The sequence below is a fragment of the Saccopteryx leptura genome, chromosome 2, assembly GCF_036850995.1.
Source record: "Saccopteryx leptura isolate mSacLep1 chromosome 2, mSacLep1_pri_phased_curated, whole genome shotgun sequence".
Taxonomy (NCBI): domain Eukaryota; kingdom Metazoa; phylum Chordata; class Mammalia; order Chiroptera; family Emballonuridae; genus Saccopteryx; species Saccopteryx leptura.
Genome location: NC_089504.1, coordinates 210,559,855 through 210,573,941, shown reverse-complemented (window position 1 = coordinate 210,573,941; position 14,087 = coordinate 210,559,855). Strand labels below are relative to the sequence as shown.

At 41.8% G+C, this 14,087-nt stretch overlaps 1 protein-coding gene across 6 annotated transcripts in view; it reads left to right on the top strand.

Annotated features, from left to right (window-relative positions):
• Positions 1 to 12,224, top strand: part of APP (amyloid beta precursor protein) — a 276,723-nt gene extending 264,499 nt beyond the window's left edge. For all 6 annotated transcript variants that reach the window (XM_066369939.1, XM_066369938.1, XM_066369937.1 and 3 more), the window contains 2 exons: positions 1,260 to 1,406; positions 11,002 to 12,224. In XM_066369939.1, the coding sequence (XP_066226036.1) occupies positions 1,260 to 1,406; positions 11,002 to 11,103 (249 nt within the window). In that variant the 3' untranslated portion in view covers positions 11,104 to 12,224. The remainder of the gene's footprint in view (positions 1 to 1,259; positions 1,407 to 11,001) is intronic.
• Positions 12,225 to 14,087: the final 1,863 nt, after the last annotated feature.

Genomic DNA, 14,087 nt, shown 5'->3' with positions numbered 1-14,087 from the left:
CATTAGGTCAGATGGCCTGGCATGAGATCATCTTATTTAACAAGGTAATAAAAGTTGCAGTTTACTTTTGTAATTCTATATAAGTAGTTAAATTTGAAAAAGAATGATGTGCCTCTATAAATAATAGGAAGACGTGTAGTACAATAAATTTAACATACTGGATACATTCCTTTTTTACAATAGTCTCCAAATTCTTTTTATATTTAATCCAAATTAACAGCAACATTTTCAGTTGGATTTCTGGAGACAGCATAGGAAGAAAGCATGAGTTATTGTGACTATTAAAATTCTTGCATACTACTTCCTTTCGAAATAACTGTCTTTTAAACATTACGCTTCTCAAGGTTAATTGGTGTCGCTTCTCAAGGTTAATTGGTGTCGTGTCCTACTGAATTATCGCAGCTAAAAGTGGGTAACAAAACATCTTTTTTCTTCTGTTTAACTCTTTTGTTTTGGAAAACTTATTCCTGTGTATTGATGTCCGTCAGAGGCAGCAATTTTTAACTTTTTTCATCTCATGGCACACATAAGCTAATTACTAAATTTCTACAGCACATCAAAAAATATGTTTTTTGCTGCTCCTACAGAAAAATAGGTATAATTTTGATTCTCTCACACCAGACAGCTATTGTTGTGTTGGCTGTTGTCATTTTTTATTTGACAATTTAGGGGAAAAGAGGTTCGTGCCCCTGACTACATAGTCAGGTACTGCATGTCTTTAAAATTCCTGTGGCACAGCTGTGTGCCACGGCATGGCGGCTGAAAGTCACTGCTCTACGGAAATGAGGACATCTGTGGGTTTGAAAAGTACCTAAGGTATAGCTGTCATGCATCAGGTCTCCCAGCTTTAAACCTGCTGGGACTAGGAAAATGCTGACCTCCTTTTGTAACCACAAGTCATGCCTTTCTGACTTGTGATAGGCCCACGCTACTCTCCCCCCTCACCAAATGTTCCACCTGTCAGAGGGTTTCAGGTCCCTGTTGGCTTCTGTTTTGCTTCTTTAGGGACATGTTGGGGGGAAAGTAGACATGCTAGACCTGGGGAAGCCACACACTGCGAGTGCATTGTTCTATAGACAACAAATGTCATTCCTAGTAAGTAGAATGTGTGATTTTTTTTTCAAGGATACACCCAAAAAATGGAGTGACCAGCAACTCAAATTTAGAACAGGAGATATACTGACTATAGTAAAACTTTTAATATACCTCATCAAAATGTCTTGTGCAATTACCATCTCTCTTTTTTATTTGTTTTCAAGGTATTCTTTGCAGAAGATGTGGGTTCAAACAAAGGTGCGATCATTGGACTCATGGTGGGTGGTGTTGTCATAGCAACAGTGATAGTCATCACCTTGGTGATGCTGAAGAAGAAACAGTACACATCCATCCATCATGGCGTGGTGGAGGTAGGTATACTTGGCTGCGTGCTTGCAAGTGGGAGTTAAAGACTACACGGGGGTATTTTTTGTCTGGTGTTAGACTAAGGCTCATCCAAGTATCTCTTCTTTGGAAAAATAAATCCTATTCCTGCACAGAGCTCTCGGTTGCAGCTCTTTTCTTGCTTTGGTTTTTATTTATTCTGACATAGTATGATGATCAGGGCATTAGGATAATGCGCTGCTACATCAAATTCTTATAATTTGTACTGAAATATCAAAATTTTAATGAAAATGCCTGGTTTCAAAAATGGTGGTTACCCTCAGGCATTTAAAAGACAAGGGAGAAAAATGGCAGAACTTAAAAAGGAAAAAGGTAGGGAAAGCTACTTTTTCAAATAAAAATCTAAACTCATTTATTCCTAGGGTTTTTGTGTGTCTTAAATAGTCTCACTTCTAAAACCAGGTAATGGTAATAGTAAATAATAATTTTCAGTAAAGAGTCTTACCTTTAAAATTTTGAGGAAAAAAAAAGTGTGTGTGTGATATATATATATATATATATAATCTCAGACAGCTGAGCAGAACATACGTGGTTATTCAAGATGTTCTGCCTATGATTACTTTATACTTTCATCTGAAATATACTAGTTTCAAGCCATTAGTGCAGTTGTACGAGGTGGCGAGGAGTCCTGCCAGTGACAGTCACAGTTACTGCATGGTAACTTGAGACTGTTTCTCTTCACCAGCCAATCTATGATTGACATGACTCTGTAGAGCACAGAAGTCGTGGGTTACACCAACACAACAGAGTAAGTTACAAGATTTCAAATATGACTTCTTAGATCATGATACAAAATATTAAAAAACAAAACTTTCAAATAAGTTTTTTTTTATGCTTTTATAATACAATTGGGGGCCAGGGAGGGAACCTCACGGTATGTGTAATTTAAAAAACAATTAGAGAAAGTAAATTAACCCATCTTGAGAGCTGCCAAAGTTTTAGAGCTGAAAGAGATTTCAGTGAACAATCAAACTGACCTTCTCAGTTTGTAGCTGTGAGAAGAGGCCCAGACAGAAGCATTTGCCCAGTGTCCAGCTAAGTAGGGCCAAGACCAAAGTATTTATTTTTTTCCATTGTTTTTATCTCCAAAGAATAGTCCAGGTATTGCCAGTGAGTTAAATTTCTCACCAACTCCAAGGAAGTTTGCTCCAACCATTCTTGAATCTAGGGGAGCGAGAGCAGTTTAAAATACATTAAATCTGTGGCAAAGCCAGAAATCTCACTGTGTTCAGCACCTCAGCCTCCAGGCTACTTGTTTATGGGAGCTATTAATGGAGATTGGTTTTGAGTCTGATTTTCTCTGTCCATACGGGTACTGTGCTGAAGAGCAGAGGAATGCATGAACCCAGGGAACTGGTAGCAGAATGTGAAAGAACTGGGTGATTGACAAACGGGAGTGTGAGCACATAAAATCAGCAATGATTTTCATAAATGGCTTTCTGACCTCGTGTCCTTTGAAACAGTGTAAGATTTATTATTACTAGCATCAGTTTATCTCATTTCTACTCAAAACAGTTTTATTTTTCTTTGTTTTTCATTTTAGTTCCGAGTTTGGGCAAATGAAAGTTTTTTTTCATACTGGATTACTTCAAAAGCCTTTTAAAATTTCTTCAACATAACTGTGTTTTAATTGCCTTGGACTGATAAATCTATCCAAGAGGCAGCTTTCTTCTTATCAGAGTGCCTGCTTTGGTGCCAGAAACTACATACAGTCAGTCCTCACTTAATGTCATCTATAGTTGAAATGACATATAACAAAATCAACTTTTCCAGCAGGGTAATTGCCATGAATAAGAGGTAAGATCCTGTGGCAACTCATCAACTTTATACCAGAACAACGTGATTTGAGGACCTGCTGTACTGGTTTGTTCAGGCTGCCCTAGTAAAACCACAGACTGGGGGGCTTAAGCAACAGAAAATCACTTCTTCATGATTCTGGAGGCTGGAAGTCTGAGATCAAGGTGTCGTCAGGTTCGGTTTCTTCTTAGGCCCCTCTCCTAGATGGCTCGTCCGTGGCCTCCCTTAGCCTCCAGCATGCCTTCCCTCTGCGTGTCTCTGTCCTAATCTTCCCGGCCTGTGAGGACACCGGTATTACTGGATTAGGGTTTACCCTAATGATCTCAATTAGTTTTAATTACCTCTATAAAGGCTCTGTCTCTAAATACAGTCAGATTGTGAGGTGCTGGCGGTTAGGACTTTAATAGATGAATTTGGAGTTCAGTCCATAACAGCGCCCAGTGATACTGGGCAGAAAAGAAGGCCTCTTGCTAGGGCTGTCTGCCATGGCTGTGCCTGGGCTTACCAGGAACTGACTTGAAAGGACACATCCTTCGGCCCTCCCCCAGACTAGGGTAACAGACTTTCCAAAAAAGAGTCTGGGAACATGAGTGAGTGAGTGAATGAATGAATGAATGAATGAATATTTCCAGTTGGACTGGCTTGAGTATGTCGGGACAGAGTACAGTTGTACTTCCCAGGATCAGTGCATGAAGAAGAAATCATGGTGAAGATATTGGTCTCCCAGAAGTCTCTCATTTTTAGAGTGAGAGATTCTGACATAAGATGACAGAAATGTAGAAATGAAAACGAGCCTAGTATTTTTAATAATAAAACTGTTACCAGGTAGAAATGAATAGTTGCTAGTTTTTTGGGCTTTTAAAAAATAAGCAATAACACTGATTTAATGATTTGCTTAGCCATGGCCAGAAACTCGTTCTGTGAGCCATACCCACGGTTTTCCAAGGAGACGACTGTGCATTATTTGTGCCTCAAGCAATGCTGACCCTCTGTCACACTGCTTCCCAAAGGTGCTTCCCACTTTGGTGGCTGTGGAGCTGACTACCCACTGTTGCTCCTGCTTAAATCTAGTCCTGCAAAGCCCACTGACTTCACGTTCTGTTTAGTAACAGATGGGACTTTTCTACACCAGCAGTTTTCAACCAGTGGGTCACAAGAGGCACACTGGTGTACCACAGAATTTTTAAAATACGCAATGCCTGACTATCTCAGGGGCACTGACCTCTTTTCCCTTAGATTGTCAAATAAAAAAATGACAACAGCCAACACAACCATAACCCTCTGGTGTTAGTGCCCTGACTTGAACCATAAATATATAGGTCATGTAATAGAGTTGCATCTTAAAGGTCACATCACGTAATAAGGTTGCATCTGATTGGTTAGTTCTTGGTACCAGAAATCCTTTTATACAAATATAGGCACTTGATTTTTTATTTTATTTTTTACAGAGAGAGAGAGAAAGAGTAAGAGAGAGGGACAGACAGGAACGGAGAGAGATGAAAAGCATCAATCATTAGTTTTTTGTTGTGACACCTTAGTTGTTCATTGATTGCTTTCTCATATATGCCTCGACTGTGAGGCTACAGCAGACTGAGTAACCCCTTGCTCAAGCCAGCAATCCTTGGTCCAAGCTGGTGAGCTTTGCTCAAACCAGATGAGCCTGTGCTCAAGCTGGAAACCTCAGTGTCTCGAACCCGGATCCTCTGCATCCCAGTCCAACGCTCTATCCACTGCACCACCACCTGGTCAGGCTAAGCACTTGATTTTTTAGAAAGTCATTTTGAAGCAAAGAGAGTAGTAGGTAATTACTATTATTATGTAAATAAACTGTAATTATACCTATTTTTTTTGTCAGATCAACAAAAAAATGCATTTTTTGGTGTGGCGCAGAATTTTAGTAATTAGTTCATATGTGCCATGAGATGAAAAAGGGTGACAATCACTGTTCTATGTTGATGTCAATTCATAATGGATACTTGAAAATATATATTGTAGCTCTTTCCACTCCTTTTAAATGGAGACTTTGCTTTTAATTTGGGATGGGGTGGGGGAGGGCTCTAGGACAGATGTTGTGCATGGGTCCAAACTTGCAAAAAGTGGTAAAAAAGCCCCAAAGATCTAATGCACACTATAGTGGACATAGACAATATTGAAATCATCAAACTTGCAAAGAGACTAGACTTTAATTATTCCAGCCACTAAAAAGAAAATTCTCAGCCCTGATCAGTTGGCTCAGCAGTAGAGCATCTGCACAGCATGTGGAAGTCCCGGATTTGATTCCCAGTCAGGGCACACAGGAAAAGCGCCCATCTTTTTCTCCATTCTTCCCCCTCTCCTTTCTCTCTGTCTCTCTTCCCCTCCCGCAGCCAAGGCTCCATTGGAGCAAAGTTGGCCCAGGCGCTGAGGCTAGTTCCATGGCCTCCGCCTGAGGCACTAGAATGGCTCAGATTACAGCACAGCAACGCCCCAGATGGGCCGAGCATCACCCCCTGGTGGGCATGCCAGGTGGATCCCAGTTGGGTGCATGCGGGAGTAAGTCTGTCTGCCTCTCCCTTGGTTCTCACTTTGGAAAAAGAAAAAAAAGAAAATTCTCTAACATAATAGGCACTAATTATCACCACAATGGTAATCATACTATAGTGCAGGGGTCCCCAAACTTTTTATACAAGGGGCCAGTTCACTGTCCCTCAGACCATTAGAGGGCCGGACTATAAAAAAAACTATGAACAAATCCCTACGCACACTGCACATATCTTATTTTAAAGTAAAAAAACAAAACGGAAACAAATACAATATTTGAAATAAAGAACAAGTAAATTTAAATCAACAAACTGACCAGTATTCCAATGGGAACTATGGGCCTGCTTTTGGCTAATGAGATGGTCAATGTCTGGTTCTATATTTGTCACTGCTAGCTGTAACAAGTGATATGACGCGCTTCCGGAGCCGTGACGTGTGTGTCCCGCATCACTGGAAGTAGTACTATATGTGAGCAATGCTGTGCTTTGCGGCGCCGCCACATACAGTACTCCAGGAGCACAGGATGTGGATGCATCCTGTGCTCCTCTCATTGACCACCAGTGAAAGAGATGCCCCTTCTGGAAGTGCGGCGGGGGCTGGATAAATGGCCTCAGGGGGCCGCATGCGGCCCGTGGGCCGTAGTTTGGGGACCCCTGCTATAGTGCATAAATGTATATCAAATTAACATGTACAACTTAAATTTACATAATGTATTTAAAATATATTTTAATTTTTTAAAATTAAGGAAGAAGGGGGCATAAATATTTGGTTATAGAGTGGAAAACATTTTTCTTTCATAGATATAACTGGAACCCCCTCAGTCATCTCATTAATAGTCTAAACAAGAGAGTAGTTTATTTAGCTTTTTGAGTTATGGCAAATGACTTTTTCTGATGAATGTACCATCATACTGGTGACATTATAAAAATACTATGTCCTTAGGCAGTGGTCCCCAACCTTTTTTGGGCCATGGACCGGTTTAATGTCAGAAAATATTTTCACGGACCGGCCTCTAGGGTGGGATGGATAAATGTATCACGTGACTGAGACAAGCGTCAAGAGTAAGTCTTAGACGGATGTATCAGAGGGACTCTGGTCATTTTTTAAAAATAAAACATTGTTCAGACTTAAATATAAATAAAACAGAAATAATGTAAGTTATTTATTCTTTCACTGCAGACCGGTACCAAGTGGCCCATGGACCGGTACCGGTCCATGGCCCGGGGGTTGGGGACCACTGTCCTTAGGGATCCTTTTTTCCTGGCAAGAAGTTGACCCCGGGATGGAGGTACCTAGTGGATGCTAATGGTGATATTGTAGAGCAGTTGGACAGAATGGTCAGGTGAAATGGGACACAAAGGTAAGAAAACATAAGTGTAAACTCCAGGAACAGAAATCAGTAGGTCAGAATAAAACATCAAAAACGATTATGAGGGCATAGCAAAGCGTCCAGAACCTGCCTGGGGAATTACTTGAAGTAGATGTTAAACATAACTGAGCGACTACTGATCCAGAGATGGGATTAGAAATAAGAAGAGGAACGTGTACACAGTTGAGCAGAAAATCAACACTAAGAAGGATAAATGGAGGCTTGAAAACTTAGTTGCTCTTTGCTTTTGTCTGCCCATGTCATTGCCTCCTGGAATAGAACAATGTAAGGGTCAAGATTCTGTTGTTGGCTTGGTGCCCGACTTTGGAGAGACACCCATCAACACACATGCTGCTGGTTGCTCTCCAGAATAAAATTCAGTGTGGCGCTCATGAGCTGATGGTGCCTACACTGAAGACTATGTAATAGAACTATCCACTGAAGAGACCCAAGGAGAATTGTATCTCTACCTGTGATGTTGAGCTCTGGATTCCTCCAGATACAATGAAGGGGTAGGTGGCTCCAAAAAGTCAAGGTCAGTGAGAAAGGAGTAAGAAGAGTGTGCAGAAGTTCTACCCAAGGCTATGTTTAGCACAGGGCAGATCAGGCTGTTTGGGCTCAGCCCTCTACAGTGTGGAGCCAGTTGAAGCCAAGCTGTGGGGCCGTCCTCCGGACCTCAGGGTCTCAGGAAGACCGTACGCCCCTCGCGAGCCAGACAAAGACTTCCCAAATCTCGCTGCTGCCCTCTAATCGCAGGAGAGGGAATCCTCAGAGGTGTTGGGCTTGTTCCTTTTCATCCCTGCAAGTCATAGCTGTCCCTTCCCCTGTGGACGGGTGGGGATTCTGACCGTAACTGGCACCTGCCTCTCCCAACTCTCCTTTAAGGGACATAATATCAAGGTGCTGGTGCAGAGGCAAGGTCGCAGTGGACTGCCCTTTGCGTGGTGGCTGACACAGAGCTAGAGCTTAGCCCTGAGCGACAGGTCACTGTGCTGTGCTGGAAAAGAAGGCTGCCCTGCCCCCAGCCATCCTCTTCCTTTAGTGGTAGGTTTATCCATGACATGAGGACTCAGCATTTCACTTTTCGATTTCAAGGGATTGGGGATAAAAAAGTTACAATCCATGCTCCTTGGGTGCCATTTTGTGAAAGAAAATCTTTTCTTCCTGTAGCTTCCAAGCCCTCTCAGGTCTGAGGTCCAGGCCGCCCACAGCAGGAACAATCTGCCCTCCCAGAGGCCAGGGGTGGAGAATTAGCACGTGGGAAAGAGGCCATGAAAAGACAGGGAAGTCAGGTGCCCGGCTTGCACACCAGCCTCCAAGCCTCACATTTCTGGCAGGACTCTGATGCAGTTGGCTTTGGATTCTGAAGGGGGCATAAACTATTAAGTTGCCAAGAGTTGCACTCTTGATGAGTGGGGATGACTGTTGACAGCCAGTGCAAGGGCTGAGGTGGCTCCTGGAGGACTGCAGCTATAATATTTCAACAATCAAGCAGCATTACTTGGTTTTTTTCTGCACTCAGAAACATGACAGCTTTGTTCTTGATCTCTGCAGCAAGCTTTTTTTTTTTTTAACCTCAACAGTCTTTGAAATCTCAGATAAGAGGTGGCACAGAGCAACAAGATGCCCAAGTGTGAACAGCGTACTGTCACAGACGGGAATACAACTGTGATTGTTCCCACAAGGACAGTGACGCTGAGTGTCCGTGTTAGCATTATCCTCTGAGGGTCACAGTAATGACGATAGAAAAGCCAGAGTATATTGACAAATCATTTTTCTGTTTAACTGAGGCATAATTGACATATAACATATTTGTTTTAGGTATACAACATGATGATTTGATACATGTATATACTACAAAATGATTCTCACAATAAGTGTAGTCAACATCCATCATCTCATCTACAGTTACAAGTTTATTTTGTTGTTAGAACTTTTAAGACCTACTCTTAGCAGCTTTAAGATATACAATATCTTGTCAGCATTAGTCACCATGCTGTACATTACATCCCCGTAACTTAGTTATTTTACAACTAGTAGTTTGTACCCTTCATTCATTTCACCCACCCACCCCAACCACCAGACTGTTCTCTCTATCTGAGTTTGGGGTTTTTTTAGATACCACGTATAATTGGTATCATCCAGTTTTGTCTTTGTCTGTCTAACGTATTTCACTTAGCATACTGCCTTCAGAGTCTATCCGTGTTGTTGCAAATGGCAGGATTTCCTTCTTTTTCCTGGTTGAATAGTGTGTGTGTGTGTCACATATTCTGTTATTTATTCATCTATCGACACTTGGGTTTTCATGTCTTGGATATTGTAAATAATACTTCAGTGAATCTGGGGCTGCATATATCTTTTTGACATTGTAAATTCATTTCCTTTGGAGTTGCTGGATTATATGGTGGCTCTATTTTTTCTTTTACCGAGGAACTCCATACTGTTTTCCATAGTCACTGCACCAGTCTTAGGCAAAATTATTCATTAGACAGTGTGGTCTAGTCATGATGTCGTATCAAGCTCCATCCCTAGACATGGTGTCTTAGCGCCAACACATATGGTTGGGAGGCAACAGGATAGCAGCATGGGATCAGAACCATGCCAGATTGGGTGTGTCGGTGGTGGGGAAATGCATAAGAAGCCGAATGTCACTTTGCAGCACTCAGCAGTGGGGAGTGGGCCTGCAGGATTCTCCTAGACATTATGTGGGGAGCCCAATTTCATCATGTGCAAATAGAAAGATCCCTTGAAGGAAAAACCACCTTCTGCACCCTACGTCCTAACTTTTCTTTGGAAAGCATGGTTCTTCTTCATTCTGATTAAATTTGTGTTGTTTTTCTTCATCTTCCATTGGTTTTTGCAAAAAGAAATTTAAAAAAGAATAACAAAATGAAGCTTTTATTCATTCAGCAAAGGACTAAGTACTTCTTCTTTTCTGTGCCCCGTGAGAGGCTTCAGCAGATATACTGGACACCGGGACAGCCACTCCCCACAGTGTAAGGATGAACACACCTTGCCCAGGGTGCAGACAGCATATCACATGCTTTCACACTGCTCCGTGGTAACAGTGACACTGCTGAAGAGGGCGTTAGAGGGAAGGACAGGACATGACAAGTTCACAATTGCCAGCTTGATCTTAGAGATAAGGCACAGTGTCAACAGAAAGAATGTATTTTTAAACCTTTAGCTGGATGTACTTCTATAGTGTCTTAGTGCTCACTTAAAAAAATAATAATAATAATCTGCACTCTAGAATGGCATGTTACTTGCTATATTTTTCCTTTTTTTCTGTGCCAATAAGATCCCCTTTGATGTCCATATATTGTTATTATAATTAAAATATTTTCAGACTTCTCTTCAACACATTCAATTTAGTAAAAACAAAGACAAATTAAAAATGGAAAGATCCACAGTACAGATTTGAGGTCTCCCAATATGCTGGCCTGAATTTCTCTTTGTGATACTCTTAGATCTTTTTCTATTTTACCACCACACTTTCAAGTTAAGCAGTCTTTCATCGTCATGTTTTTTTGTTTGTTTGTTTTTTGGGTTTTTTGTCTTTTATCTAGCCAACAGGGAAGGGAAAAATAATATTTTCCACACTAGGAGTATGCAGTTACTGTTGAGTTGGGGAAGCAACCAATGAGCACTTCAAAGTTTGAAGCGCCACCTGGTGGAGAGATGGAGCATCTGTGTAACTGATGGTCACGGGTTCTACTCCAGATGTCAGCGCAGAAGAAAAAAGACAGTGGGTGTTCTGCAATCTTGCAAAAGAAGAATACCATGCTCCTTATCTTCTTATAGCTTCTCCATGTGCACTCTTTAAGGGTTGGGGTTTTCTTTGCAACTCAGTTTTCCTCATGCTTACTTTTCAGGTTGATGCTGCTGTGACCCCAGAGGAGCGCCACCTCTCCAAGATGCAGCAGAACGGCTATGAAAACCCAACTTACAAGTTCTTTGAGCAGATGCAGAACTAGACCACCGCCGCAGCAGCCTCTGAAGTCGGACAGCAGAACCATTGCTTCACTACCCATCAGTGTTCATTTATAGAATATTGTGGAAAGCAACAAACCCTTCTGTTTTATTACTTACTCATTATCGCCTTTTGACAGCTGTGCTGTAACACAAGTAGATGCCTGAACTTGAATTAATACACAAATCAGTGATGTATTCTCTCTCTTTACGTTTTGGTCTCTACACTACATTATTAATGGGTTTTGTGTACTGTAAAGAATTTAGCTGTATCAAACCTAGTGCATGAATTAGATTCTCTCCTGATTATTTATCATGTAGCCCCTTTAGCCAGCTGTATATTATTCTTGTGGCTTGTGACCCAATTAAGACCTACTTGAAATATGCTTTAAGAATCAATGGGGGATGCTTCGTGTGAACATGGGAGTTTAGCTGCTTCTCTTGCCTAATATTCTTGTCCTGATCACTATGCATTTTAAAGTTAAACATTTTTAAGTATTCCAAATGATTTAGAGAATTTTTTCCCCATGATTGCATTTTACTGTACAGATTGCTGCTTCTGCTATATTTGTGATATAGGAATTATGAGGATACACATTTATTCTTTTGTGCCTGTTTTATGTGCACACATTAGGCATTCGGAATTGAAATTTTTTTGGTCCATGTATCTTTGGATCTTTGATAAAGAAAAGAAACCCTGTTCCTTGTAAGCACTTTTATGAGTGGGGGTGGGCTGGGGGGAAGAATTGCTTTACTGGTCTCAAATTACCAAGAATTGTCCCCAAAAATTTTCTGCAGGATGATTGTACAGTCATTGCTTATGACCATGATAGCTTTCTACACTGTATTACAATAATAAATTAAATAAAATAACGCTGGGCAAGAGTTTTCTTTGAAGAATGATAACAGACATTAAATATTCAGAGTAATTGTAGGTGAGGGGAAAGAGGCAGGTTTCATTCCCTCTAACCACTCTGAAATGTTTATCTGTGATGCCCAAAGATGAAAGGGGAAGGCACAAAATCAGGGAATGGGAACAGCATGCCTGGACACACCCTTCTTCAAGATTTGTCTTCAATTTGTATAAAATGGTGTTTTAATGTAAATAAATACATTCTTGGAGGAGCGCCATTGTGCTGGTGTGAATGATTCCATAGTAACAACCTCTTTATTATTTAGTCATCTAAGACTAGTGAGAAACCTACTGTACTCTAATATTGGGCATCCGTACCTATTATGTCTTAGTTATAAGTTGAAGATGGATAATTTAGGCCAATGTACAGCCCCTAGTATTAGTAATACACTTCAGAGATCTAACTCAGTTTTTATTCGGACCAAAGCATTTTGCCGCCATATGTTGGTCCTCAAGTTTATTTTTGTCTTAGTCTGTTCAGACTGCTCTATCAAAATCTCACTTCATGAATATTTACGTATTTTTAACAGACCAGGGAGCTTCTAAACAACCTAAATTTATCTCTCACAGTTCTGGAGACTGGAAGTCGAGGTCAGGGTGCCAGCACGGCAGGGTAAAGCTCTCCAGGTCGCACACTTATCCTTGTTGTAAAAGGGAAGGGAGCCTTCTGGAGCTTTTACAAGCCACTAACCCTATTCATTTAGGATGTCACACCCAAAGGCCCCACCTATTGCCATTGCATTAGGCATTAGGATCTCAGTATAGAAGTTTGGGGGGCACACAAACATTTAGACAGACTATAACAGTCCATATAAGATAGGGAAAGTACCAGGGAAATTAAAAAGACCGGTAGATAACCAGTTTTCTATAAAACATTTCTGAACCCTGGCACTATAGACATTAGAGAATAACTCCTTATTGGGGGTCATGGTGGTTTTCCTGTGTACTCTAAGATGTTGAGCACATTCTCTGTCCTCAACCCACTAGATGCCAGTAGCACCTCACGGTTATGATAATCAAAAATGTCTTCAGACATTACCAGATATCCAATGTCCCATAGAGGGGCAAAATCACCCCTGTTTAAGAACCACAGCGTTCTGTATTTTAAAACAAAGTCACAATTACGTGATTTTTGTGTGTGTGTGACAGAAAGAGAGAGGGACAGACAGACGAGAAGGGAAAGAGATGAGAAGCATCAATTCTTTGTTGTGGCTCCTTAGTCTCCTTAGTTGTTCATTGATTGCTTTCTCATATGTGCCCTGATTGGGGGAGGGGGGGGCTTCAGCAGAGCAAGTAACTCCTTGCTCAAGCCAGTGACCTTGGAGTTTTGAACCTAGGTCCTCCACATCCCAGTCCAACACTATCCACTGCACCACCGCCTTGTCAGGCTACATGATTTTTAAATGGAGAACCTATTTAACCGTTATTTCAAAAACCTGAAAACATACCATATTTGCACATGTATAAGACGCAGAGTTTCCAGAAACTTTTGGGGTCTAAAAACTGGGTGCGTCATACAGTGGTTGTCAGGGGTTTTTTACTTGCATTCCCGCTTTTTTCCTGAGGATAAGGAGCTGTATGAATTTTATGATGAATAAAACTGATTCACTCAGAGGGTGAGGCGGCTGGCCTGATATCCTGGTCTGCATGCACAGAGAGTGGGCAAGAGATTCCTCCCAGCACCTCAGGAGTGGGAGCCCGTGTTATCCCACAGAGGGGCAGAGTCAGAGGCCTTTGTGAGAGCCAAAAGCGGAATCTCGGGCCGCCCGAGCGCCCTGAAAAAGCCGCGCACGGGGAGGGAGTGAGAGCCAATTCCAACGCTGGAACTTTTCTGTGTGGGTGGGGGTTTCATTCAGAGGGTGAGGTGACTGGCCTGATATCCTGGTCTGCGCACGCAGATAGTGAGCGAGAGATTGCTCCGAGTGCCTCGGCAGTGCACGCCCGTGTTATCCCACAGAGGGGCAGAGTCAGAGGCCTTTGTGTGGGCCAAAAGCGGAATCTCCAGACTGCCCTAGCGCCCTTAAAAAGCCGTGCACGGGGAGGGAGCGAGAGCCAATTCCAACGCTGGAACTTTTC